The sequence below is a fragment of the Grampus griseus genome (assembly GCF_964374135.1).
Source record: "Grampus griseus genome assembly, chromosome: 8".
Lineage (NCBI taxonomy): Eukaryota > Metazoa > Chordata > Mammalia > Artiodactyla > Delphinidae > Grampus > Grampus griseus.
Window position 1 is genome coordinate 103,308,775 of NC_139002.1, and position 27,928 is coordinate 103,336,702.

A 27,928-nucleotide genomic window follows, 5' to 3' on the forward strand; every position below is an offset into this window, starting at 1 on the left:
GCACACGGGCATTCCCAGGTGGATGGGAGAGGGAGGGCTTGGAGGAGAGGGCAGGGATGCCGGCCTCGCAACTTCCAGGTTCAAGAAACCTCAGAGAGTAAGAGAAAGATGGGCTTCCACAGTTCCTCATTTCATCACAGTCGCTGCACAAATGGGGAAACTAAGGCCGAGAGGGGCAGGGACTTACCCAAGGTCACGCAGCCAACCCGGGCGTGGGGGACCGGTTCCTCGAGCCCCGCCCGGCGCCCGGAGCCTGCGCCCCAGGGCGCGGGGGTGGCGTGGGGGGGAAGTCGGCCCTGCCCAGGAGCCGGTCTGCGGCTAGGACCCGGCAGGGTGGGGCTGCCGTTTGCAGAGCGTCCGGCAGGGGTCGTTTCGCCCGCCAGCCCGGCCCCTCCTCCGAGCAGCTGCCTCAGCCCGAGGTAATCTCGGCCCCGCGCTTAGGGCGCGCGGGGCCGGGGGCGGAGGGACAGCTGCGGCCCCGCGGAGGAGGGGCGCAGGGGGGACGGACCCGGGGCTGCGGGAGGCGGCGCCGCCGGGCCGGACTCCCGAGAATGCCCTCTGGGGGCGCCGCGTGGGGTGGGGCCGCCGGGCCCTGCAACTCGAGCTGTTGCCCCTGGTTAAAAATACCCCCTGTCCTGTCCTCTCCCTCCCCATCCCCCGCGGTGACCTTCCGTCCGGGCCCCAGCCCTCCCCACCCCGACTGGCGCTGGCCCCTCCCCGGGGACAACTCTGCCTTTTACTAATTTGTCCTCTCGCGCAGTTGGCCCGGCGTCTGCGGAGGGAGGGGCGGGGAGACACCGTGAGTTAGAGAGACAGTCTGAGGAGGTGCCCGAGAGATAAGGGAGGGCAGAGAGGAAGCGGGGCTGGAGCCCGAGGAGGAGGAAGAGAAGGGGCAGAAGGAGGGAGGGAGGGAGGAGGGCGGAGGGGCCGCGGGAGGAGGGCGGGGAGGAGCGCTCTTCCTGGTTGGGCCCTGTCCTCAGCTGCCACCGGGGAAGCCAGCCGCAGGGACCGCAGCGACCCCCCGAACACTCCTCCCCCAGGTAAGGAGGTGGGTGGCCGGGCCGCTGCTCCCGAAGCCTGGCCACTGCTCCCGGGCTGAGGGGCTGCCTCTATCCCGGGCTCTCTGAGTGCCTGGGACTGGGGCAGGGGCTGGGGAAGCCGCACAGCTCCGGCGCCCGCCCCAGCCTGCGTTCCTCACTGCCTCCAGGGGCCGGGCTGCGCTGGGCTGGGGGAGGGCCGGAGGGGGAAGGACTGAGGCGCAGCAGCCCTGATCATTCAACCTGTCTCAAGAGCTTGGGGAGGGGGACCCCGACTGGAGTACTCAGCCCCCAAGCCAGGGAAAGGGGCCAGTGTACGGGAGCTCGGCTAGTTTGAGGAGGGGGGTTACAGGCAGGCAAACGGTCAGAGGCCTTCCCTGGGGTCTCCCACCTTCCTGGTTCCTTGTGTTATTTCGGGCTCCGCCCTTCCCCAACCTGACTGGCTGACCACAGGACTGCAGACCCAGGACAATGGGCATCTGGTAAAAGAGAGGTGGTAGCACTGGGTGGGGGTAGGGAGATGGTGGCCACCATACCTGGGGGGATGGGAAGCCCCCTCTCCAGGGTTGTGGGAGCAAAGGGAGGTGGCAGCCCTGATTCAGTGAGAGGAGCAGTGGGGGCGGGGAACCCCAGGTCTGGGGAGGAAGGAAAGCAGTGTTAGCAGACAGGAGTCCCAGCTCTAGTCCTGGGAAGGCCTGGGTTCTGAGCAGGCCCATCTCTCCCACAGGATGGCTGAGGAGGTCATCACTCCGGTGTACTGCACCGGGGTGTCTGCACAAGTGCAAAAGCAGCGGGCCAAGGAGCTGGGCCTGGGCCGCCATGAAAACGCCATCAAGTACCTGGGCCAGGATTATGATCAGCTGCGGGTTCACTGCCTGCAGAGTGGGGCCCTCTTCCGTGATGAGGCTTTCCCCCCAGTGCCCCAGAGCCTGGGCTTCAAGGACCTGGGCCCTAACTCCTCCAAAACCTATGGCATCAAGTGGAAGCGTCCCACGGTGAGAGGGGCCACCCTGGGTGGGATTCAGTTTACCCCCTTCCTGGGTGAGGAGTGGGACTAGGACTCCAAGTCCCTAGGAGGGGCTGGCCCAGAGACAGGACTCTGGGTCTCTTGCAGGAGCTGTTCTCAAACCCCCAGTTCATCGTGGATGGAGCCACCCGCACAGACATCTGCCAGGGAGCACTGGGTAGGCCCTGGGGCGTTTTGAGTGTTTTTCCAAAGCAGTTCCCTATACCCGTTCCTTCCTGCTCTGCCTCAGCCCCTCCCTTCTGCAAGCCCAAGCGGGCTCTGGCTATCAGTGCTGGGGCTGGTTTGCCCAGATTCCTGGGTCTTTTCTGTAAGTTGAGGGGAGCCCTGCCCAGGGAACCCGTTTCTCCCCAGCATGGCACTCGTGTGCACCATTGGGCACAGATTGGTAGAGCAGGCCTGACGTGGCTCTTTCCCATCCCAGGGGACTGTTGGCTCTTGGCGGCCATCGCCTCCCTTACCCTCAATGACACCCTCCTGCACCGAGTAGTTCCACATGGCCAAAGCTTCCAGGATGGCTATGTTGGCATCTTCCATTTCCAGGTGAGGAGCCCCACATGCACCTTGGGCAAGGGGGGTGAGGGAGAGAGGGGTAGCAGGCACTGCAGGTGGTGGGGACACTGAAGTTAGGGTGGCTCAGGGCCACACCTTGCAGGGCCAGCCCTCCCTCTCGAAAGTATTGCGTGTGACCTCTTGATTCCATCTCCGATCCGTCATGTGTGAGAATCTGTCATGTGTGAAACGGCTGGGCAGGTATTTCGGCTGGCAGCTTTCCTGGACGCTTGTGCACATCGGGGGAGAAAAGTGCTTAGAAGAGTAGAAAGATCTCTGTGTTATATCCTGTGGGACAAATCCTTTTCCTCCTCAGGGTCTCAGTTTCCCTATCTGAGAAACAGAGAGTGTTCTGCCGGGAAAACCGACCAGCACATGTGGCCATCTACACCCTTGGCATCAGTCCACCCACCCACCCACTCCCAGCTCCGCCTGCACTTTGGCAATCGCCAGCCTCTTAGAGAGCCTTGCAGAAAAGAAAGACTCGGGATTAAGCCTATTTAAACCAGCGTTTCCTGATGTTGTTTGCGCACGGCCCATTTTTCAAATCACACTAATGAATTCTCAGTAGGCTGGTTTTGGGAGAGACACACCCCCAGGAAGCCTGGATGAGAATCTCTGGCCCCAGTGTCCTCTCCTTCCGCCTAGCCAGGGAGCCCCTTGCCCTACCTCGTCCTCACCCGCCTCGGCGCCTAAGGCTTGACTCGCAGGACCCACCGTGCGGTGGCAACTACTGTGGCCAAGTGCGGCACCTGCCAGCGTTGGCCCACCGGGGCGTGGCCTCACCGCCCTTTCCCCACCCTCTCCCTTCACTCCACCAATCCGCTCCTCCCCGGCCTCTGATTGGCCCGTTCACTCCCTCACAGACAGTGCGGTGGGCCCACCTCCTCCCCTCGCCCCCTTGTTCGGCGCACACACACAGCCCCGAATGCCAATGCCGTAGCACTGAGTCACTTTTGGCCTTGGCGGGCCGACTCCTACCTCTCTGGGAAACTTGGCCCTCAAGGCATCTATGAAGCAAACCCTGTGGTTTGCTGTCCACCTTGTGGTTGAAGGATCTGGATGACACATTTTTATTCCACACCTAATTTACATAGGTATCCGCAGCCCCCCTACACACACACACACACACACACACACACACACACACACACACAGAGCCTAGAATGGGGAGGGGGAAAGGCAGGGGACATGGCCTTAAAAGGTTCCGGGAGAGCCAAGGCCCAAGGGCTTTGCAACCTCTCCATCCCTTGGTCTGTTTCAAAACATATCAACAATGCTGCCCTAAAAACTACCTTCCTAATCTTCTTTAGTTTTCCCATGAGGAAGGCATTGCTGTTCCCTTTTGTGGAGAGGGAAAGTGAGGCTCAGAGAGGATAAGTTGCTCAGATCCCGTGTCTAGGATATATGACCTAGAATCAGGTGTCTAGTAAGTGGGAGAGCTGCTGAGGCGTAAGCTCAGGCCCCGGGGATCTCAAAGCAGCTACTCACTATGCTTCTCTTCCCCCAGCTGTGGCAGTTTGGGGAGTGGGTGGACGTGGTGGTGGATGACCTGCTGCCCACCAAGGACGGGAAGCTGGTGTTCGTGCACTCTGCCCAAGGTAACGAGTTCTGGAGTGCTCTGCTGGAGAAGGCCTATGCCAAGTGAGTAGGGGCCCAGCGAGAGTTCCAGGCCACCCCCAGAGTGTGGGGTCCCGCTTGGTACAGAGTGCTGACCGGGGCCTCCCACAGGGTGAATGGCAGCTACGAGGCCCTTTCAGGAGGCAGCACCTCCGAGGGCTTTGAGGACTTCACAGGTGGGGTCACCGAATGGTACGAGCTGCGGAAGGCGCCCAGCGACCTCTACAGCATCATCCTCAAGGCGCTGGAGCGAGGCTCCCTGCTGGGCTGCTCCATTGATGTGAGTGCGCTCCATCCTGTGACCTGAGCCTCCTAGTGGCTCCCTTTCCCTACGCAGCCCAGCCTCAGACTCGCTGCAGGCTTGGCTCCAGACCCCATCCTTCACCTCACACCATCGGATCCTCACCCAGCCGCGCCCATCACTTCAGTCGCATCTTCCACCTCCATGCCTGGCGTCATCCTGGTCCCCAAAGCCTCAGACCTCAGCTTGTTTTCCTCACTTCAGCTCCTTGTTCCTGTCATCTAAGGCCTTGCCTGTCTGCTCTCCAGTTCGCAGCCTCAGACCTCAGCTCTTTCCTAGTGCCGGCTCCCGTGGGCCCCCGCTTCTTCCCGTACTCCATTCACTCCCTCAGTTGCTTTTCTGTTCCCACGACTCATCCTCAGACCTCCTTCATCCTTGATGTCAGCCTCCACCCCCACCATCACTGCATCCTCCACTCCAGCCCCGCCCCCATGCTCTTCCCCAGTCCTACCCTACTCTAGTCTGTTCTCCGCCCTCTTCTCCGCCTCACTGTGTCCCTCCACACGAGGTCCTCTGAGGACCTCGTGGCTCTGTGGTGAGGCGAGGGGCTATGCATGGCTGTATGTGTGTGTTCATGCATGTTTGCAAAGGGTCTGGCCAGCTCTGGCCAAAAGCAGTGTCAGTGGGGTGCCCAGGCCCCGCCACCAGTGGTAACATTGGTGGAGTAGCAGGCAGCACCCCTTCCAGGGGCTGAGATGGGGTCAGGGTTCCTGCCTATCACTTTGCATAGCTGTTGTGTGTGCAAGGGAACGCCAAGACTCGGGGTTCATCTCCTGACCGGGGATGGGGACACTGGCCATAGTATGTGTGTCTTTCTGCAGATCTCCAGCATTCTGGATATGGAGGCTGTCACCTTCAAGAAGCTAGTGAAGGGCCATGCCTACTCTGTGACCGGGGCCAAGCAGGTACTGCCCCACATGGAGGTCTTCCCTGCAGGGCCGTCCCTGCTTCCTTGTCTCTCTGGCCCGTGGCCAGGGCTGTGGGAGAGGCCGACTCTTCCTTTGACCTCCTGCAGCACCTTTTCTATCTCCTGGGGACTCTCATCCAGAGATGTTTATCTTGTGCCCCCCCTAGTTTGTGCACATAGCTGCCTTCCTCAGCAGGTTACTCCCCATAAGGCTTCTCAGCTATGCTTCCCATGGTGGGTGCTGGGTGCTGAGCTGGGCTTGGCGAGGGTGAGGTGGAGGGAAGGGGTGCTAAAAGTGTGTACCAGAATCAGGCACTGATGGGAGCTCTGGGGAACAGGTGAACTACCAGGGCCAGATGGTGAACCTGATCCGGATGCGGAACCCCTGGGGCGAGGTGGAGTGGACAGGAGCCTGGAGTGACGGGTGAGGGGCCGCGGACACTGGCCAGGGAGGCTGGGGGAGGCTGTTCAGTGCCACTGGCATTTCTGCTGGGAGCTCTGCCAGCCCAGGGTGGGCTCAGGATTGGACAGAGGGGCCCATCTGCATGTGACTGGGTCTGAGGACCGCCCTGACAGAGCTCAGGCTGTGCGGGCCGCTGTGCCCAGCCTGTGAGCATCCTCGGGGCATCTGACCCGGCCCCTATAAGACAACTGGGACTGGGATCTCTGGACTTGGCCTGGAGGAGGCCTCCTGACCCGCGCCAGGGGAGGACAGGCCTCAGGGACAGAGGCTGGGCAGGTCAGTGGCCGGCAGCCCCTGGCAGTGCCCTTTCCCCACAGCTCCCCGGAATGGAACAACGTAGACCCTTATGTTCGGGAGCAGCTCCGGGTCAAGATGGAGGACGGGGAGTTCTGGTGAGCAGCCCCATCTTCAGTCTGGCCGTTCTTGGGGACAGGCACCCCAGCTCCCAATCCCCCCAAACCCAGCCGTGCCACGTCCCTCAGTGCCCTGGCTGGGGGCCCTGGCTCACCTCTCACCTCGACCCCCCCCCCCAGGATGTCCTTCCGAGACTTCATGCGTGAGTTCACCCGCCTGGAGATCTGCAACCTGACGCCCGACACGCTCAAGAGCCAGAGGTTCCGCAACTGGAACACCACCCTGTACGAGGGCACCTGGCGGCGGGGGAGCACCGCGGGGGGCTGCCGCAACTACCCAGGTGACCTGGCCTTGAGAGCGCAGGGGGGCGGGTCTGGGCCCTGCTGCCCCGGACATGTCTTCTCTCTGAGCCTCAGTTTCCTTGCCTGTAAGGTAGGGGTAGTTGTGCTGACCTCGTGAGTTTGCTTTGAGGATGAAATATTGAATGTCCTTGTAAATTCCAAAGAGCCACATTTGATTCCCTTGCTGGGGTCTGAGCCAGAGTGCTGACAAGGGGAGAAGGCTTCGTTGCCGTCCAGCCACCTTCCTGTCACTCCTCATTCCGAGACCTTCCTCCTGGCCCACTGTCTCCCTCATTGATTCTCTGTCACCTTTCCCTGGGTGTCTAGATCCGTGGGGTATCCTTCCTCTCCCATCTCGCCTTCTCTTCTTACAAGGCTAGAGTCCTCATCCTTACCAGGTTGGAGTCACCATTTTAATCTTCCCCCTGCAAACGCTCGAGTTTCCCGGCCCCTTTGTCCCTCTGCCCCATAACCCTAGTTGAACCCTCTCCACCGGCTCCAGAACCGCTGACTGTGCCTGGAGAGAAGTTACACACCTGGGGCAGTATTTTCCCTGTAAATTCACAGACGCAAACCTCAGTTGTGCACTTTGCATGACCCCAGCAGCTCCTATGAGTACGTTCCCACTCTCTCCTCAGACCTGCCTCCACTGTCACTCTCATCTGATTTCATGGGACACCCGTCCCATTCCCACCCCCAAATCCCCCAGCCTGACTGGACCTGTGCCCGCCTTTGCTGCCTTGCCGCCCGGGACAGTGGCAGAACTATCCCTGCTCGTGGGGACCCCGCACCTCTGCTCCAGACTCCCTTCTCCCTCACTCTGAAAGCCTCCCGCTCCTTCATCTGTCACCTCTCACTCTGTGTCGTGATGAGAGAACTGCTTGCCTCAGAACAGTCGCCTGTCTCTCGACGCACTCCCCCACCCATTTCTCTGCTCCCCTTCAAAGTGAAATTTCTCAGCAGTGCTGCCCTCAGCGTTTCCTTGCTCGCTTCCAGTTCAGTGTTTAACCCTCTCCAGTCCAGCTTCCACCCAACCCCGGTGCTGCAGCGTCTCACTGGCCAGCTTCGGCTGTGCCGCGTCCACCACTACAGCTCTGCTCTCATGACCTGCCCCTGTTAGCAGTTCTCAGGCTGGCTCACAGCCCTCTGTTTTCAAGCATTCTTCTCCCTCACAGGGATCTAATTTCATCAGTTTTTCCCCAAACAGATGACCACTGTTCCCTGGTACAGGGAAGTCTATCCTTTCCCTGCAACGCCAGCCCCGTCATACAGTTCCCGCGTATGTGCGGGTCTGTTTCTGAGTTGCTTTTCTGTCCCTTGGCCTATCCCAGTGCCAAGAGTGCATTGGTTTAGTAGCTATAGATTTATAGGTCCTGAAATTGGACAGGATGAATTCCTTCTTCAGGAGTCTCTTAGCTCTTCGTGCTCCTTTTTGTGTTTTTTCTATGTGAATTTTAGGATCAGTTTACCAAGTCCTACAAAAAGCCCTTTTGAGATTTTACTTTGGAATTGGATTGACTCTGCAGACCCATTTGGGGAGAATTGACATCTTTACAATTTTGAATCTTCTTATCCAAGAATGTGGTGTATCTCTTTATTTATTTAGGCCTTCTTTAATGTCTTTCATCATAAAGGGCTTATACATCTGTTGAAATTTATTCCTAGATACGTTATCATCTTGTTGCTGTTGTAAATGGTATCTCTTTTAAAATTACCTCTCCCAAGTAGTTGCTGACACTGTAGCATGCAGCTGACCTTTTAAGTTTATGCTGTATCCAGCAAACTTGTTAAACTGTAGTTAACTTTACTCATTTTTCTGTAGATCCTTTTTGCTTTTCTAACTGACAGTATAGTATCTGAGAATAGTGATGAATTTGTTGCTTTTCCAATTCTTATTATTTTTGTTGCATTTTCTTGTTTAATGTGCTGGCCAGGCCTGCAGCATGCTGACTAGCACTGGTTATGTCCTGGTATTACCCCTCTCTCAAAGGAAAAGTTTTTTTTTTTGTTTTTTTTTTTGCTGTACGCGGGCCTCTCACTGTTGGGGCCTCTCCCGTTGCAGAGCACAGGCTCTGGACGCGCAGGCTCAGCGGCCATGGCTCACGGGCCCAGCCACTCCGCGGCATGTGGGATCTTCCCGGACCGGGGCACGAACCCGTGTCCCCTGCATCGGCAGGCAGACTCTCAACCACTGTGCTACCAGGGAAGCCCAAAGGAAAAGTTTTTACTAGTAAATGTTGACTGTAGATTTCATCACTAAAAACTTTTCTACTCTAGGTTTTTGTTTTTGTTTATACATTTATTTATTTATTTTTGGCTTTGTTTGGTCTTCGTTGCTGTGTGCAGGCTTTCTCTAGTTGCAGTGAGTGGGGTCTACTCTTCGTTGCGGTTTGCCGGCTTCTCCCTGCGGTAGCTTCTCTTGTTGTGGAGCACTGGCTCTAGGCGCTCAGGCTTCAGTAGTTGTGGCGCACGGGCTTAGCTGCTCCGCGGCATGTGGGATCTTCCCAAGCCAGGGCTCGAACCCGTGTCCCCTGCATTGGCAGGCAGATTCTTAACCACTGCACCACCAGGGAAGCCCCTTGTTTTCATTTTTGTATGCACCTTTTATCAGATTAATGAAGCTTAATGTTATTAAATACTTTATTATTAGAATTAGCTTTTTTCTTCTATCTGTTAAAAAGGTAAGTTACACTGATCACTTTTCTAATATTAAATTAACCTTACATTCCTGAGATTAAAAACAACAGAGTCAGGCTTCCCTGGTGGCGCAGTGGTTGAGAGTCCGCCTGCCGATGCAGGGGACACGGGTTCGCGCCCCGGTCCGGGAAGATCCCACATGCTGCAGAGCAGCTGGACCCGTGAGCCATGGCCGCTGAGCCTACGCGTCTGGAGCCTGTGCTCTGCAACGGGAGAGGCCACAACAGTGAGAGGCCCACGTACCGCAAAAAAAAAAAGAAAAAAGAAAAGAAAACCAGAGTCATGATATAACTTTTTTTATACAATAATTTTACATCCATGTTCATGACTGAGGTTTGCCTATAGTTTTCCTTTCTCATACTTACCTTGTCTAGTTTTGGTATTGGTGCTGTATTTGGCTGGTAAAGTGAACTGGGAAATGTTTTCTGTTTTTCTGTTTTCTAGAAGAGTTTGTATAAGGTGGGTATGATTTTTTGCTTGAATGTTTGGTGGAACTGGTCTATAAAGCTGTCAGGCCTGCTCTTTTATTTGTGTGAAGATTAACTTTTGTTATTGAGTATCTTTAATGGTGATTGAATTATTCAGGTCTTCTATTTCCTCTTGAGACTCTTTTGATGAGTTTTATTTTCTAGAAGTTGATCCTTTGCATATTGTTTTCACAATTATTAGCGTGAAGTCATGCTTAATATACCATACCTCATCTGTAATGGTATCATCTCTTTTATTGGTAATGTTGCTTGTTGGCATTGTCTCTTTTGTTTTTACTAATCCTGTGAGGGGTTTGTCAATATTAGTCTTTAAATAGAAATGATGTTTTTACTTTATTGATCCTTTTTAGTTTTTTGTTCTATATTATTAATCTTTGCTTTCTTGTTATCTCATTCCTCTGCTTTCTTTGGATTTATTTTTAGACTTTATGACATCTTTTTTCTTTCCTGTTTTATTGTGATGTAATTGACATTCAGCACTGTGTAAGATGCACAGCATAATGATTTGACTCACATACATCATAAAATGATGACCACAGTAAGTGTAGTGAACATCTGTCATCTCATATAGATACACCATTAAAGAAATAGAAAAAATGTATCTTTTCCTTGTGATGAGCACTCGTAGGCTCTTAGGGTTTACTCTCTGCACAGCTTTCATATATAACGTATAGCAGTGTGAATTCTATTTAACATGTTGTACATTGCAGCCCTAGCACTTATTCACTTTAAAACTGGAAATGTATACCTTCTGACCACCTTCATCCAATTCCCTCTGCCCCCACCCTTTGCCTCTGATCGCCACAAATGTGATCTCTTTTCCTATGAGTTTGTTTGTTTGTTTGTTTTTGAAGGATAATTGAACTACAACGCTATGTGAGTTCCTGGTCCACAACATAGTGATTCGATATTTCTGTACATTTCAAAACCATCACTACAATAAATCTAGTTGTCGTCTGTCACCATACAAAGATATTACAAAACTACTGATTCTATTCCCCACACTGTACATTTCGTATCTGTGACTCATTTATTTTGTAATTGAAACTTTGTACCTCTTAATCTCTCTTACCTATTTGTCTTTTCTCTCTCTCCCCCTCCTCTCTGGCAACCACCTGTTTGTTCTCTGTATCTCTGACTCTGTTACTGTTTAGCTGTGTTTTTTCATTTGTTTTGTTTTTTTAGATTCCACATATAAACAAAATCATCCAGTATTTGTCTTTTTGAATTAGTGTTTTCATTTTCTTTGGAAAAATACTCAGGAGTGGAATTGCTGGATATCATGGTAGTTCTATTTTTAATTTTTTGAGGAATCTCCATAGTGAGGAATTCCATTTTAAGGAATCTCCATGTTCTCCATAGTGGCTGCACCAATTTACATTCCCACCAACAGTGCACAAGGGTTCCCTTTTCTCTACATCCCTGCCAACACTTATTTGTTGTCTTTTTAATAATAGCCATTCTGACAGGTGTGAGGTGAAATCTCATTGCCATGTTGATTAGTTATGTTGAGGATTTTTTCATGTGTTCTTTGGCCATCTGTATGTCTTCTTTGGAAAAATGTCTATTCAGTTCCTCTGTCCATTTTTTTTTTTTTTTTTTTTTTTGCGGTACGCGGGCCTCTCACTGTTGTGGCCTCTCCCGTTGCGGAGCACAGGCTCCAGACGCGCAGGCTCAGCGGCCATGGCTCACGGGCCTAGCCGCTCCGCGGCATATGGGATCTTCCTGGACCAGGACACAAACCCATGTCCCCTGCATCTGCAGGCGGACTCTCAACCACTGCGCCACCAGGGAAGCCTGGGTTGTTTGTTTTTTTTGATGTCGAGTTGTATGAGTTCTCTGTATGTTTTGGCTATTAACTCCTCATCAGATATATCATTTGCAAATTTCTTCTCCTGTTCAGTAGGCAGTCTTTTCATTCTGTTGATAGTTTCCTTTGCTGTGCAAAAGCTTTTTAGTTTGATGTAGTCCCGTTTGTTTATTTTTGCTTTTTTTTCCCTTGCCTGAGGAGACATATCCAAAATAATATTACTAAGACCCATGTCAAAGAGCCTACTGCCTATGGCTTCTTTTAGAAGTTTTATGGTTTCAGGTCTTACCTTTAAATCTTTAATCCATTTTTAGTTTATTTTTGTATATGGTGTGAGAAAGTAGTTGAGTTTCATTTTTTTGCATGTAGCTGTCCAGATTTCCTAACATCATTTATTGAAGAGGCTGTCTTTTCCCCCATTTTGTATTCTTGACTCCTTTGTCATAAATTGCCCATATAAGTGTGGGTTCATTTCTGGGCTCTCTGTTCTGTTCCATTGATCTATGTGTCTGTTTTTGTACCAGTACCATACTGTTTTGATTACTGTAGCTTTGTAGTATAGTTTGAAGTCAGGGAGTGTGATATCTACAGTTTTGTTCTTCTTTCTTAAGATTGTTTTGGCTATTCAAGACCTTTTGTGTTTCCATACAAACCTTAGAATTATTTGTTCTAGTCCTGTGAAAAATGTCATTGGTATTTTGATAGGGATTGCATTGAATCTGTAGATTGCCTTGGTAGTATGGTCATTTAAACAATATTAATTCTTCCAATCCATGAGCACAGTATATCTTTCCATTTGTGTCCTCTTCAATTTATTTTATTAGTGTCTTATAGCTTTCCAAGTACAGGTCTTTTACGTCCTTAGTTAGATTTATTCCTAGGTATCTTATTCTTTTTGATGCAATTGTAATTTTATGACTTCTTAAATTAGACACTTATTTCATTAATTTTTTTTTCTGTGTATGCACCTAAAATGATAAATTTCCCTCCAAGTGTACCTTTGAGTTACACAATTTTGACATGTAATGTTTTTAAGAATTGTAATACCATAAAATTCACACTTTTAATGTGTACAATTCAGTCATTTTAATATGTTCACAATGTTGTGTGATCATCACCATCACCTAACTCCAGAACATTTTCACTGCGCTCAAAAGAAACCCTGTATCCATTAGAAGTCACTCCCTAACCCTCTCACCCACCAGCCCTGTAACCACTAATCTAATTTCGTCTTTATAGATTTGTCTATTCTGGACGTTTCATATAAATGGAATCATGCAATATGTGGCCTTTTGTGCCTGGCTTTTTTCCCTTAGCATCACGTTTTCAAAGTTCATCCATGTTGTAGTGTGATCAGTACTTCATTTCATTCGTAGGGCTGAATAATATTCCATGATATGGAGACACCATATTTTGCTTATTCATTCCAGAGTTGATGAATTGTTTCCAGTTTGGGGCTATTATCAGTAATGCTGCTCTGAACATTTATGTACATGTGTTTGTATGAGCATATGTTCTCTTGGGTCTAAAGTAGGAGTGAAATTTTTAGGTTGTATGGTAACTCCATGTTTAACTTTTTGAGGAACTGTAAACTGTTTTCCAAAGTGGCAGCCATTTTACTTTCCATTTTACATTCCTCCTAGCAGTGTATGAGGGTTCCAATTTCCCCACATCCTCATTAACACTTATTGTCCAACTTTTTTATTATAGCCATCCTAGCAGGTGTAAAGTGGTATCACATTGAAGTTTTGATTGGCATTTCCCTAATGACCAATAATGTTGAGTATATTTTCATGTATTTATTGGCCATTTGTATGTCTTTTTTGGATGGTCTGTTCAAATAGTTTGCCCATTTTTAAATGCAGAGGTTTTTTTGTTGTTTTTTTTGGTTTTTTTTTTTCGCGGTACGCGGGCCTCTCACTGTTGTGGCCTCTCCCGTTGCGGAGCACAGGCTCTGGACGCGCAGGCTCAGCGGCCATGGCTCATGGGCCCAGCCGCTGTGCGGCATGTGGGATCTTCCCGGACCGGGGCACAAACCCGCGTCCCCTGCATCAGCAGGTGGACTCTCAACCACTGCGCCACCAGGGAAGCCCTGCCTATTTTTAGATCGGGTTGTCTTTTCATATATTTTTAAAATATATATATATCTGTATATATTCTGGGTGTGAGCCTTATGAGGTAGATGGTTTGTATGTATTTTCTCCCATTCTGTGGGTTGTCTTTTCATTTTCTTGATAGTGTCCTTTGAAGCACAGAAGGTTTTAATTTTGATGAAGCCCAATTTTTATTTTTTCCTTTTGTTTCTCATGCTTTTGGTGTCATAATCTAAGAATCCATTGCCAAATCCGTGGTCATTTATCTTTGTGTCTTCTTCTGAGAGCATTATGATTTTAGCTCTCTTATATTTAGGTTGTTGATCCATTTTGAGTTAATTTTTGTTTATGGTGTAAAATAGGTACCCAACTTATTTCTTGTGCCTGTGGAAACCCAGGTGTCCTAGCATCATTTGTTGAAATACTGTTCTTTCCCATTGAATGGTCTTGGCACCCATGTCAAAGATCAATTGGCCATTTATGTATGGGTTTACTTTTGGACTCTCAGTTGTGTTCTTTTAGTCTGTATGTCTATTTTTATTCCAGTACCACACTATTTTGATTATTATAGATTTGTAGTAAGTTTTGAAGTCAGGAAGTGTGAGTCTTCCAACTTTGTTCTTTTTCAAGATTGTTTCGGCTTCTGGGCCCCTTACAATTCCATATGAATTTGAGGATCTGCTTTTCACTTCTGTGGGAAAAGGTTGTTGGAATTTTAATAAGGATTGCATTGAATCTGAAGATCACTTTGGGTAGTATTGACATCTTAATAATATTAAGTCTTCCAATCCATGAAGATATGTCTTTTGACTTTTCTATGTCTTCTTTAATTTGTTTCAGCAATGTTTTGTAATTTTCAGTGTACAAGTCTTTCAACTCCTTGGTTAAATTTATTCCTAGGTATTTTATAGTTTTGGATGCTATTGTAAAGAAATTGTTTCCTTAATTTCCTTTTTGGATTTTTTCATTGTTGGTGTATAGAAACACAACTGATTTTTATATTTTAATGTAATCTGCAACTTTGCTGAATTTGTTATTAACTTTAAACTTTCTTATGGATTCTTCAGGTTTTTCTATATACAAGATAATGTCATTTGCAAGTAGAGATAGTTTTCTTCTTCCTTTTCAATTTGGATACTTTTTCTTTTTCTTGACTAACTGCTCTAGATAGAACTTCCAATACAATGTTGAATAGTGGTGTGCAAGTGGGCATCTTGTTCTTGATCTTGGGGGGAAAGCTTTCTTTTTTTTTTTTTTTTCACCACTGAGTATGATATTAGCAGTGGGTTTTCCATAAATGCCCTTTATCATGTTGAGGAAGTTCCCTTTTATTCCTAAATTTCTGAATTTTTAAAAAAATTTATTTATTTTTGGCTGCACTGGGTCTTCATTGCTGTGCACGGGCTTTCTCTAGTTGGCGGCAAGCAGGGGCTACTCTTTGTTGTGGTGTGCAGGCTTCTCATTGCAGTGGTTTCTCTTGTTGCAGAGCACGGGCTCTAGGCACATGGGCTTCAGTATTTGTGGCATGCAGGCTCAGTAGTTGTGGCTCGTGAGCTCTAGAGCATAGGCTCAGTATTTGTGGCGCATGGGCTTAGTTGCTCCGCGGCATGTGGGATCTTCCCGGATCAGGGCTCGAACCCCGTATCCCCTGCATTGGCAGGCAGATTCTTAACTGCTGCGCCACCAGGGAAGTCCTGAATATTTTTATCATGAATTTGTTTTGGAGTTTGTAAAATGCCTTTTCCATGTCAGTTGAGATGGTCATGTGTTTTTTTTTCCCTTTGTCCTATTAACATGATGTATTACATTGGTTGATTTTCTTATGTTGAACCATTCTTGCATTCCTGAGATAAATCCTATTTCATAGTATGTAATCTTTTTAATATACTGTTGGATTTGGTTTGCTAGTATTTTGTTGAGGATTTTTGTATTGATATTCATAAATGTTACTGGTCTGTAATTTTCTTTTCTTGTGATGTTTTTATCTGGCTTTGGTATCAAGGTAATGCTGGCCTCGTAGAATGAGTTAGTTTATCAAAAGAAATAGTAATGTAAATGAGAAATCACATAGAATAGTAATTAAAGCACTGTGTACCTATATTGAAAAAGAAAGAACTGAAAACAATTGCCTAATTTTCCACCTTAAGAAACTAGTAAACGAGCAAACTAAACCCAAAGCAAGCAGAAGAAAGCCAAATAAATGAAACAGAGAAACAATAGAGAAAAATCAATGAAACCAACAGTTGGTTCTTTGAAAAGCTCAGCAAAAAGTGCAAACCTTTAGCCAAACTGAACAAGAAAAAAGACAAGAAGGCTCAAACTACTAAAATCAGGAATTAAAGAGAGAACATCACTATCAACCCAACAGAAATAAGTGATTTATAAGAAAATACTGTGAACCATTGTACGACAACAAATTAGATAACCTAGATGAAACTGACAAATTCCTAGAAAGAAACAAACTATGAAAATTGACTCAAGAAAAATAAAAAATCTGGATAGACCTGTAACACTTAAGAGATTGAATCAATAATCAAACCTCCCAGTTACTATTTTATTGTTGATTTTTAACTTAATTTCCTTGCAGTCAGAAAATATGATCTATATGAGATCATAGGTTTGAAATAAACAGAAGCTGGTGCTATGGCCCAGCATGGGGTGAGTTTTCATGCATATTCACGTGTTCTTGAAAAGACTGGCTAACACACATATTGTGTTAGCACTCCTGTAAATATTTTAAATATAACAACCTGCTTAACTTTCACACTGACCCTATGAGGGATGTACTACGTTATCACTATTTTACAGATGAGGAAAGTGAGACACAGAGTGATTAAGCAGTTTGCCAAAGTCACTAATAAGTGGCAGAGCTGGGATTTGGACCCTGTCAGTGTGAACCTGGAGTCTGTTCTCTTGACCAGTATACTGTTCTCTGAATGTTAGGGGGAATCTTCTATCATTGTTCATTATATCAAACTTATTGATTACTTTATTGATTACTTTGTCTGCTTAATCCATTATTGGAAGAGGGATAATAAAATCTCACACCATCTTGCTGGCTTTGCCAATTTCTCCCTTTATTTCTGTCAGTTATTTTTCTTTGCATATGTTGAGCTAGGTGCATCAAGTTTAAAATTGATATAAGTTCCTAGTGAATTAAACTTTTTTTTTTTACTATCTAGTGACCACCTTCATCTTTAGTAATTCTTTTTACATTCAAGTCTGTTTCAGTCTGTGTTACTATGCTGTTGCAGTTTTCTGTTAGTTACTACTAGTAACTTCTGTTAGTTACTACTAGTAACTTCTGTTAGTTACTACTAGTAACTAACTTCTGTTAGTTACTACTAGTACTTTTGTGGTATGTCTTGTTATACCGTTTGATGTACCGATCTTTCTACAGCTCAGTGTTTTGGTTATCTCTCATAAATAGCATATAACTGATTTTTTTAATAGCTGAATTTGGAAAACATTGTCCTTTGATTGGAAAGTTTAATCCATTTACATTCATAGTGATTACTGATATATTTGTATTTATTTCAGCAGACTTACTATGCATTTTCGATTTGTCCCTCCTGCTATGCCTTCTTTTGGGTTGAATTTTTTCTTTTCTCTCTGCTTGTTTTTCCCTCTGTGAGTTTGGAAGACAGAAGAGCTTGCTTAATAAGTTCCAAAGTTAGTTGATCAGTATCTTTACCCTCCACCTGAATAATGTAAAGACTTGAGAATATTTAAGTTGGATCACACCCTCCCTTTGTTCAATCTGCTATCCTTAGCTAGTATTTTAATTCTTAACAGTTTCCTGCCTGTCCTAAATTAGCACCATCATCATCCCCATTATTTGGTATAGCCCGTATTTGTTTGATTACCCACATAATATCAGTATTTTTGCTCACTACTCTCATGAATGGTGAGACCTTTCATCTGAGATCATTTTCTGCCTGTCTGAAATATATCTTTTTGAATTTCTTTTACTGAGGGTCTTTTGGTGATAAACTTTCTCAGTACTTGTATAAAATGCCTTTATAGAGTGCTCATTCTTGACAATTCTCTGGATATAGAACTCTGAATTGACATTACTTTCACTTCCCTGAATATGCTATATTACCCTTCACTGTGCTTCCACTGTCACTATGTGAGTTGGGAGTCTGTCTACCATGCCTTCTGAAATGGTTTGTCTTTTCTCTCTCTTAAGATTCTTTTTCTTTGATATTCTACAATTTGACCATGATGTGTTGAGGTGGGGATTTCTTTTTATTATGCTTTGGATTTGTCGAGCTCCCTGTGTATGAAGATTGATGTCTTTCAACAATTCTAGAAAATTGTTAGCCATGATCTTTTAGAATATCACCTTCCTACTCTCTTTATTTTCTTCTTTTGGAATGCCAATCAAATGTAAACTGGACTCCCTCAGTCAACCCTCCAGATCTCTTACTTAACATCTCTTAAATGTTCCATCTCTGAATGTCCCTGGATTGCATTCTGGGTAGTTTCTTTAGATCCATTCTCAATGCACAAATTTTCTTTTTTGCTGTTGGTTAATCCTTCCAACAAATACTTAATTTCACTTGAAAAATTTATTTCTGGAAGTGTTAATGGCTGTTTTTCTGATCTGTTCATCCTTGCTCATATGTTTAAGCATCTCATTTATTTCTTTAAGTATAGTAAGCCTAGTCTTCCATATTCCGTGTCTGATAATTTCAGTATCTGAAGTCTTGGTGAGTTGTTTGTCGCTGCTCATCCTCAGCCATCATGAGGTTCATCCATTGTGGCTGCTGGTTCTCAACCTTCTGAGGTTTTTGGCCTATTTGACCTAGTTTATCTTCAGGAGTTGTTTGAGTTATTGGATGAAGTTAAGTTCCTCTAGTGTTTCTGCCAGAAGTTTATCTTCAGGAGTTGTTTGAGTTATTGGATGAAGTTAAGTTCCTCTAGTGTTTCTGCCAGTCACCTGGGATACTCCCGACCCAGGACTCTTAAAAATAAATTTTCTCCTTAATGTTTTTTTGTTGACCTCATGGGCAGCATGAATTAAATCTGCAAGCTCATGAGAAGGCTGGCTTGTGGTTATAAATCCTCAGAGAATGTTCTACTTCCTCCCAGTGGTTTTATTTTTCTTTCACACTTACACTGCTGGCATTCCTCACGGGGCTTCCAGTTTTATGGCTGTGATCTCCTACTGGACCTTATCTCCTGCCCCTGAGCCCAGGCAGGACTCAAGGCCTCTAGGAGTCTGCAGAAATCCTTTGGCATTATTTACCTTTCATGGCTCCCAGTTTCCATTTTTTAAAACAGCTTTTCTGAGATATAATTCACATACCACATAATTCACCCATTTACAGTGTAAAATCCAGTGTGGTCTTTACTATATTCACAGAGTTGTGCACCCATTATTACATCAATTTTAGAACGTTTTCATTACCCCCGAAAGAAAACCTATACCCCCTGGCTGTTACTCCCAAGCCCCTCCTCCCCCTCATTTCCAGGCTACCACTAATCTACTTTCTGTCTCTATGAATTTGCTTGTTCCCGACAATAATTTAATATAAATGGAATCATACAACACGTTGTCCTTTGTGACTGGCTTCTTTCACTTAGCATAATGTCTTCAAGGTTCATCCATGTTATGTAGCATGTGTCAGTACTCCGTTCCTTTTAATTGCTGAATAATATTCCATTGTTTGGTTATATCACATTTTGTTTAAATTGGGTTGTTTCTACCATTTGGCAATTATAAATAATGCTACTTGGAACGGTCACATGTTTTGTGTGGGTGTATGTTGTCATTAATCTTGGATATACACACACACACCCCCAGAGGAGTGGAATCTCAGGGTCATATGGTAATTCTGTGTTTTACCATTTGAGGAACTGCCAGACTATTATGCAAAGTAGTTGCACCATTTTACGTTCCCACCGGCTATGCTTGAGGTTCTGATTTCTCCACATCCTCGCTTATTTTTTTTAATTTTTTAAAAATAAATTTATTTTTGGCTGCGTTGGGTCTTCATTGCTGTGCATAAGCTTTCTCTAGCTGTGGAGAGTGGGGGCTACTCTTGGTTGCAGTGCACGGGCTTCTCATTGCAGTGGCTTCTCCTGTTGCGGAGCACAGGCTCTAGGCGTGTGGGCTTCAGTAGTTGTGGCACACAGGCTCAGTAGTTAGGGCTCATGGGCTCTAGAGCACAGGCTCAGTAGTTGTGGTGCACGGGCTTAGTTGCTCCGCAGCATGTAGGATCTTCCCAGACCAGGGCTCAAACCCACGTCCCCTGCATTGGCAGGCGGATTCTTAACCACTGCGCCACCAGGGAAGTCCCCACATCCTTGCTTATTATCTCTCTTTTTGATTATTGTTAATTTTGTATGTGGGGAGGGGGAAGTGCTGGACTTATTGGTGCCTTTAAACAGAAGTTTTGCATATTCTCTCCGGCACTTGGTTGTTTTAGTCAGGAGGATTGTTCAGGCAGCTGAATCACTAAATTGCCAGAAATGCAAGTCCCCCTCAGCCCTTGCAGCTCAGTGGCCTCCTCTCAGACCCTGCTTTCTCTCGCCCTCTTCTAAGTCACTGTCCACACAGCAGCCACCTCCTTTTTTTTTTTTTAATATTTATTTATTTGGTTGCGCTACGTCTTAGTTGCAGCAGGCAGGCTCCTTAGTTGCGGCTCCAGGGCTCCTTAGTTGCAACAGGCGGGTTCCTTAGTTACGGCAGGAGGGCTCCTTAGTTGTGGCACGTGAACTGTGAGTTGCAGCATGCATGTGGGATCTAGTTCCCTGACCAGGACTCACACCCGGGCCCCTGTGCTGGGAGCACAAAAACTTAATCCACTGCGCCACCAGGGAAGTCCCTGCAGCCACCTTCTAAAATCCTGATCCAGTCATGCCCCTCCCAGTGTAAACCTGTCAGGGAGTCCTTTTGGTCTTTGATTCAATCCACACTTCTTATCACCGACCCTGCTTCCACCAACGTCTGCCAACCCCCCGGGATCCCCTGTGCTCACTGGAGCCCCAGGTGTGGGTCTTTTCTTCTCCCTCTGCCTAGGCTTCCTAGGCTCAAATGTCACCTCGAAGATTCCTTCCCTGCCTGACTTCAGCTTGCTTTCTTTGTAATTGTTCCATTAACTAACCTGACTTGTTCATGCTTTGCCTCCGCTTCGTTCTGGAATGGGAGCTCATGAGGGCAGGGACCCTGTGTGTCCCTGTGGCACATCTGTCACTTGGCACACGGTGGCCACAGTAAAATTTGTTGAATGAATGAAAACATGGGGGAGGGAAGGCTTGGGGGCACTGCTTTGCTTCTCCTCTGATCCTGCCTCCCTACCTCCTGCAGCCACCTTCTGGGTGAACCCCCAGTTCAAGATCCGGCTGGAGGAGACGGATGACCCGGACGACGACGACGACTACAGGAGTCGGGAGTCAGGCTGCAGCTTCCTGCTCGCCCTCATGCAGAAGCACCGCCGTAGGGAGCGCCGATTTGGCCGCGACATGGAGACCATAGGCTTCGCTGTCTACGAGGTGAGCGAGCGGTCGGATCGCCCAGCACCCGGTAGAGAAAGCGGCCTCCCGGCAAGCACCGCCAGGGGGCGCCAGGGGCGCCAGAGGCCAAGGCGGCGCCCGCCCATCCAGAGCCGACTGGGGCCAGTCACACCCCTGAGGCACGCAGCCCTAGACTGAGCCTTCGGGAGGCACCTGCTGAGGCGCTCCGCCAGGACTGGGGCAGCCAGGGGCCTAAAATTCATCCCGTGAGGCAGATGGAGGATGAGGAAGATGTTTAGCTAGGAGAGGGGAAGATTCTGCAATTCTCCCCTGTCCTTAGAGGCTGCATGGCTGCTTTCGGGCAGAGGGATCTGCCTTAGCTGACACCTGGGAGAAAGACTTTGACTCAGTTTCAGAAAGAAGTGGGCAAGTGGTCTTCCCTGAAGGAGTAGTGAGCTCCCTGTCTTGGAAGTATGTAAGCAGAGGCTGGCCATGGAGGGCCCTGCTTCACGCACTGTATTCAAGACAGAAACTTCTGGATCTCCCTGGTGGGGGTAAAGGACAGTCGCAGCCTCAGCCCAGGCCCACGGCCCCTCGTAGCAGATTGGGGTGGACCTCCAGTGTCCCTGGGCCGGAGGACTCTGCAGTTGGCCGCCCCATGGGGCAGTCCTGGAGGCTCTGGTTCAGAGCTGAGGTGCAGGGCATTCCAGGGACAGAGGGCCCTGCCTGGGCCTCCCTCCTGGGGTCCTGGGGTCCCTCTCTGGCATGAATACAGGTCTGGGTCAACACTGGCCCCTGTCCAGGACCCTGTCTCCTGGTCTCTTCATCCCATCATTTTCATCTTAAGAACTCAGGGCCGCTGCCCAGCACACACCACAGCATCTGCCCCTGGGCCAGGCAAGCATCTCTAACTTCCCTCGTCTCTCTGGCAGGTCCCTCCGGAGGTAGGTGTGGCATCTGACTCGCCTGGATTTACACACCCTTGAACACACATGGCCCAATGGTGCCCAGAGGGAGCAGGACGGCGGCAAGCCCACACGTAGAGAGCTAAGAAGTCTCCTCATCTTGGGGCTAACACAGTGCCCGCACCCCCCTGCCTGCTGTTCAGTGGGCAGAGCAAACACTGTCCTCCTGGGGGTCAGAGCAGGTAATAAGTAAGGGAGCTGGATTTGAACCCTGGCCCTCAGAGCCCCACCTGATGCGCACCCGTGAGGCTCTTCCTGTCTTACTGTCACACTGAGGCCGTCTGGGGTGCTGGTTAGGAGCAGGTTGGTAGTGGGCTGAGTGTTCTGTACCCTTGGGCAAGTTGCTTAGGCTCTAAGCCTTGGCGTCAGTGTCTGTAAAATGAGTTGTCATGAGCGTTAAGTGAGGTGACGTGTAAAAGGCCCTGCAGTGTCTGACACAGGGGGAGCTCCAGGTAAGGATAATGAGAAAGTTATTTCATGGTGTCACAGTATCTACATTCACCTCATGGTGTCTCCTCCCCTCCACCCGGTGCAGTAGGCAGGGCTGTTACCCCCATTTTACAGATGAGGCAACAAGCACTGTGACTTGTCAGGGTCGGGTAGCCTGCGGGTGACGGAGCCGTGACACAGCTCTCCAGCCGCTTGGCCAGAACCTGGAGCCTGGGGTCTGGATCTGGGTCTGGTTCTGGCGGGATCTGGGTCTGGGGGCAGCTCCTAAGGGTGGGCTGAGCGGGCAGCTGCAGCCCCCGCCCCCTCCTTCCCTCCCGCCAGCTGATGGGCAGGCCGGCCGTGCACCTGAAGCGGGACTTCTTCCTGGCCAACGCGTCTCGGGCCCGCTCCGAGCAGTTCATCAACCTGCGGGAGGTCAGCACCCGCTTCCGCCTGCCACCCGGGGAGTATGTGGTGGTGCCGTCCACCTTCGAGCCCAACAAGGAGGGCGACTTTGTGCTGCGTTTCTTCTCAGAGAAGAGCGCTGGGACCCAGTGAGTAGAAGGGCCCCCCACCCCGCTCTCTGCGCGCCCCCCCCGCCCCTCCTGCCCCCCCCCCCACTGCTGACTGGCCCCCTGTCTCCCCACCCTCTGCAGAGAGCTGGATGACCAGATCCAGGCCAATCTCCCTGACGAGGTACGTGCCCTGCCCCACCAGCCACCCTCCTCCTCTCCCTCACCCTGGGTGTCCTGTGACCTGGGCTCCGGCTGGCAGCGCAGAGCCCCTCCTGGCAGGAGCCGTAAGAGTGATACTGATCCCTCATTTGTCCAGCACTTTACAGTTTGCAAAGGACTTTGTCATAATAATGGCACAGGGTCCCCGAGTTCTTGCTCTCTGCTGGGTCTGTGCTGAGCTCTTTACCTGGGTCACCCCGTTTCCTCCATAACAGCTGTGTCAGGGTACTGTCACTACCCTCTCAGTGGGGAACTCAAGTTCAGAGAGGTTAAGGAACTTGCCCAAGGTCGTGCAGCAGGGAATCAAAGCCTCACTGTTCATCATTGAGCTGACCTTCACTCTCCACATTTAGGCCACAGAGGCCTGGACAGGGAGAGAGTAGGGGCCAGGTTCCCATTTTACAGATGAGAAGAGTGAGGCTCAGAGGTGAAGTGACACATAGCTGATGAGTGGTCCCAGCCCTGCCTCCAGCAGCTGCCCATGCAGGGGCCAGGCTGGGGTGCCCCTGACCTGCTCTCCCCCGCTTCTCCATCCAGCAAGTACTCTCAGAAGAGGAGATTGATGAGAACTTCAAATCCCTCTTCAGACAACTGGCAGGGGAGGTAGGCTGGGCGTGGTGGACGGGTGGTCGGGGGCACGGGGGGGCAGCCTTTCCCCAGAGTGGAAAAGGCTCCTCCTCCCTCTTCCCGCAGGACATGGAGATCAGCGTCAAGGAGCTGCAGACCATCCTCAACAGGATCGTCGGCAAACGTGAGCATCCCTGAGCGGCTGCTCTCCACCCCGTGTCCTGCTTCCCACCCCCCTACCCCCCCACCTCCGTTCCTCCAAACTCCAGAATCTAGCCTTCTGCTCCCACCCTGGGCTGAACCCAACCCCTTGGTCTCCGTGGGTGGGGCACCCTCCACCACCTTTCTGAGCCCTGCTCACCCCCTTTTTCCTCCCAAACTCCTCATGCCGTCTTGCTGCTCTCCATGCCTGAGCGCTGTGCCTGGTGTGATTAGAAGCTTACCCGGCTGCTGACAGCACCTTAGGGCCAGTGTGTGGGCGCCCCTTCCTCCCAGAAGGCAGATGGCCGGCTTCACTCCCCAATGTGCAAAACTGAAGGCAACCGCCCTTCAACCTTCCCTTTGCCCCCGCCTCTGACCTCTCACCTCCGACCTCTGTGCATGCTGCTCCCTCAGCCCAGAACTCCTCTCCTGCTCTTCTCACCCTTCGGGGCCTGCAGCAAACCCCACCCCTGCCGTGACCGCCTATGCTGCACGTTTCTACTGTGTTTCTTCCACTTATACTTAGCACTGTTCCTTTTCACTCGGGTCTAATGGTGGTGTTGACGTGCCTGTTGGGACACCGGCTTGACTGCTAAAATACCTTAAACTCTTTTTTCTGATGATGGAAACAATCCTACATACCTACTAGCCTAGACTTTACACACCAGGGGACAGAAATGGTGCCTCCCGGACCCTTGTCCCACCAGTGTGCCCAGCACGGGGTAGACCCAGGAAGCTGGCTGGGTTGAGGTGTTGGGACTGGTTTTTCTTGCAGACAAAGACCTGCGGACCAAGGGCTTCAGCCTGGAGTCCTGCCGCAGCATGGTGAACCTCATGGACGTATCCTCCCTTTGCTTTTGCCTCCTGAGCCGGCCTTTGGGGTGGGATGTAGGCGTGGGGAGAGCCCTGAGTGACCCACCCCAGGAGCAGTGCAGAGAAAGGGACAAGTGTGGACAGACCAGTTCCTTCCTGGCATCTTCCCATTGATCGGGGTGGGGCGGGGACCGAGGCACAGGCCTGTGTTGAGTGAGAGGCGGGCAGGGCCCCGTCTGCAGGTGACCCTGAGGCTGGTGCTCTGTTTGCGCCCCTCCCAGCCACCCCGATTCAGGCCTGGCCCCAGGCAGCTGTCTGTGGGCTCCTGCCCCTTCTCCCCTCCCCCTCCTCGTCTTGCTCTCCCTGGTGCTCACTCACCCAGTGCCTGGTTTAAGCTGTGGAGTTTTCTTCTTAATGGCCGCCCAGCGTGACGGCAACGGGAAGCTGGGCCTGGTGGAGTTCAACATCCTGTGGAACCGCATCCGGAATTACCTGGTAGGTGGTCCCTGCTGGCAGCACCCTCCCCTCCTCTGCAGTCTCAGTCACAGCGGGCGGCCGGGCTCCGGCTCCCAGACCAGCTGTGTGGACTAGGCCCTTGCCCTGGGTCTGCCTCTCCGAGCCCACGTATCCCAGTGGCTGACCCCCTTCGGGCCTCTCCCCTCCACCCTCGTCAGCCCTCCACCCTGGGCAGATGGGAAGGGCTGGATGCTCGCCAAGCCCTCACCCTCTGCCCCCCACCCCCACCCCCCCAGTCAATTTTCCGGAAGTTTGACCTGGACAAGTCGGGCAGCATGAGTGCCTACGAGATGCGGATGGCCATCGAGTCTGCAGGTGAGGCCTGAGGGCTGGTGGCACTCGTGGAGCCCCAGGGAGATGGCCCTGGCTCGCTTCTCTGACAGCTACCCAGGGCGGTGGCCCACCCACTAGCCCTTGTCCCTGGGGGGGTGATGGCAATGGTGGTGAAGCAGTAACAGCCATCTACTGCCTTTCTCTCCTGGTGACTGAGCCAGGCGCTTTATCAGCATTTCCTTTTGTTCTGACTGCAGCCTCATGAGGATAGGGTCTTTTATTATCCCATTGAGCAGAGAAAAGTGCAGCTCAGAGAGGGGTAGTGACTGGCCTGAGGCCACACAGCCAGGGAGGAGTGGAGCTGGCCTCCAGAGCTTCCAAAGGGAGCAGTGCAGGGCTCATCCTCAGTCCCATGTCAGGATGAGGCCAGGGCATTCAGAACAAATGAAACTGGACCCTGGGCCCTGATGGCCAGCACCTGCTTCCCTGGGGCAGTCTGGGTCCTCAAGCTCCCTCTGGACCAGCACTTGCCCAGCTCCCGGCCCTGCCCAGGAGGTCTTCATGCCCCCCAGCCCTGGGGCTCACCCTGCCCAGCCTCAGTCCCCCTCTCCGCCCCCTCTGGCCTGGCTGCACGTCCCTGGCCCTCACCTGCTCTCCTGCGCCAGGCTTCAAGCTCAACAAGAAGCTGTACGAGCTCATCATCACCCGCTACTCGGAACCCGACCTGGCTGTGGACTTCGATAACTTCGTGTGCTGCCTAGTGCGGCTGGAGACCATGTTCCGTGAGTGTCCCCGTCGGCTTCCCCCTCCAGCTCAGTCCCCAACTCGTCCCCAACGAGGGTCTTGGGGAGGTGGGGTCCAGGCAGGCTGAGTGCCAGGCAACACGGAGTTGGGTGGGAACTCTGGAGGGGGCTCTCGAGCAGCAGGAAGGGCTGCTCCCCGGCTGTGAGGGTGAGAGAGCTTGCGGCGCTGTGGGGAGGTGGGGGTGAGGCAGGAGGTGGGGCCTGGTCCTGGCCCTGCCTGAAGGTCCCACTGAGTTCTCAGCCCCATGTCATCATTTCTTGAACACACAGGGTTTTTCAAGACTCTGGACACGGATCTGGATGGAGTCGTGACCTTTGACTTGTTTAAGGTGGGGCTGTCCTCCGGTACGGTTGGGGAAGGTACCCAGGGGCAGTGTTTTCTTACCCTCCTGGGCTGGAGGCTGCGGCCTCAGCGCCAGCCCTAAGGCCGGCCACCTGGGTCCTGCAAGGACACGCTTGGGTGTCTGGGTCCTGGGGAGGATGGGCCAGACCCCTGGAGGCCTGTACAGGAGCCAGCAGCCTGGGCTCCCAGGGGTCGAGGAGGTAAGAGAGTGCCCCGCCCCCTCCCCGGGAGGGTCCCTCTCCCACCTGCCCTCAGGGGGGTGAGGAGATGGTGACTCCTGAGCCATGGAGCTGGGAGGCCGGACTTGGGGTTTCTGCCCTGGCTGACCCCTCTCTCCGCCCTCTGCCTGGCAGTGGTTACAGCTGACCATGTTCGCATGAGGGGCTCTTGCACGAGCCCCTTGCTGTGCTTCTCTGCCCTCCTCGTCTGCCGGGCCGTGCCTTCCCGCCACGCCACACCAGGCCCCGCCACACCAGGCCCTGCCAGCTGCAAGTGCCTTCCTTGGAGCAGGAGGCGGCCTCGTCCTCCTCGTCCTCACTTCCCGGCCGCCCCGGTTCCTTTGTTCTGGGCAGAGCTGCGTGGCCCTCCCTGCCTCCACTGGCCACGGGCTCAGATGGACTCCCCCAGCCCCTCTGGTTGCCAAACCGGGAAGGCAGCTTTTGCTAGTTCCTGCCTCACGTGGGGCCCCAGGGGGAGCTGACGGCCCCAGGCCTCTGGACATCCTGATGTGTCCCCTCCCCTCCCTCCACAGGCCACCCATTCCACCCCCAAGCCCACCACGCCCCAGCTGCAGCCTTTAAACTATAACCACTAGCTCTGCACAGCCTGCTGTCTAGCCGTGCGGAGCGCTCTCCCAGCTGGGGCGTCCTCCGCAGGGCTGGGAATGAATGCCTGTTCCTTCCTGTGCCGAAGCCAGTGCCCCCCTCTGCCCCACATTCCCCCCAGCCCTGTCCCCACTTGCCTGCGGGGTGGTCAGGCCTTCCCTCCCTCCCTCCCTCCTTTTTTATATTGGTGATTTTAAAGGGGCCTCTATGGGGACTGAAGTACCACCTATGGGGGTGCCAGAGGCACCTGGGCATGGGGTGGGGCAGTCTCATGTTTCCATGCAGAGAAACCCCAAATAATAAAGGAAA

The 27,928-nt window shown here is 50.8% G+C and overlaps 1 protein-coding gene across 1 annotated transcript; it reads left to right on the forward strand.

Annotated features, from left to right (window-relative positions):
• Positions 1-433: 433 nt before the first annotated feature.
• Positions 434-27,928, forward strand: CAPN1 (calpain 1). The gene is made up of 23 exons (XM_082660789.1): positions 434-799; positions 981-1,040; positions 1,765-2,032; positions 2,152-2,221; positions 2,486-2,604; positions 4,124-4,257; positions 4,345-4,513; positions 5,356-5,439; positions 5,780-5,865; positions 6,222-6,296; positions 6,438-6,598; positions 21,006-21,190; positions 22,084-22,095; positions 22,888-23,099; positions 23,202-23,241; positions 23,817-23,882; positions 23,973-24,030; positions 24,823-24,887; positions 25,287-25,355; positions 25,613-25,691; positions 26,315-26,431; positions 26,723-26,781; positions 27,149-27,928. Exons 3-23 carry the CDS (start codon positions 1,766-1,768, stop codon positions 27,173-27,175), a joined length of 2,154 nt encoding a protein of 717 aa, XP_082516915.1. The 5' UTR covers positions 434-799; positions 981-1,040; position 1,765; the 3' UTR covers positions 27,176-27,928.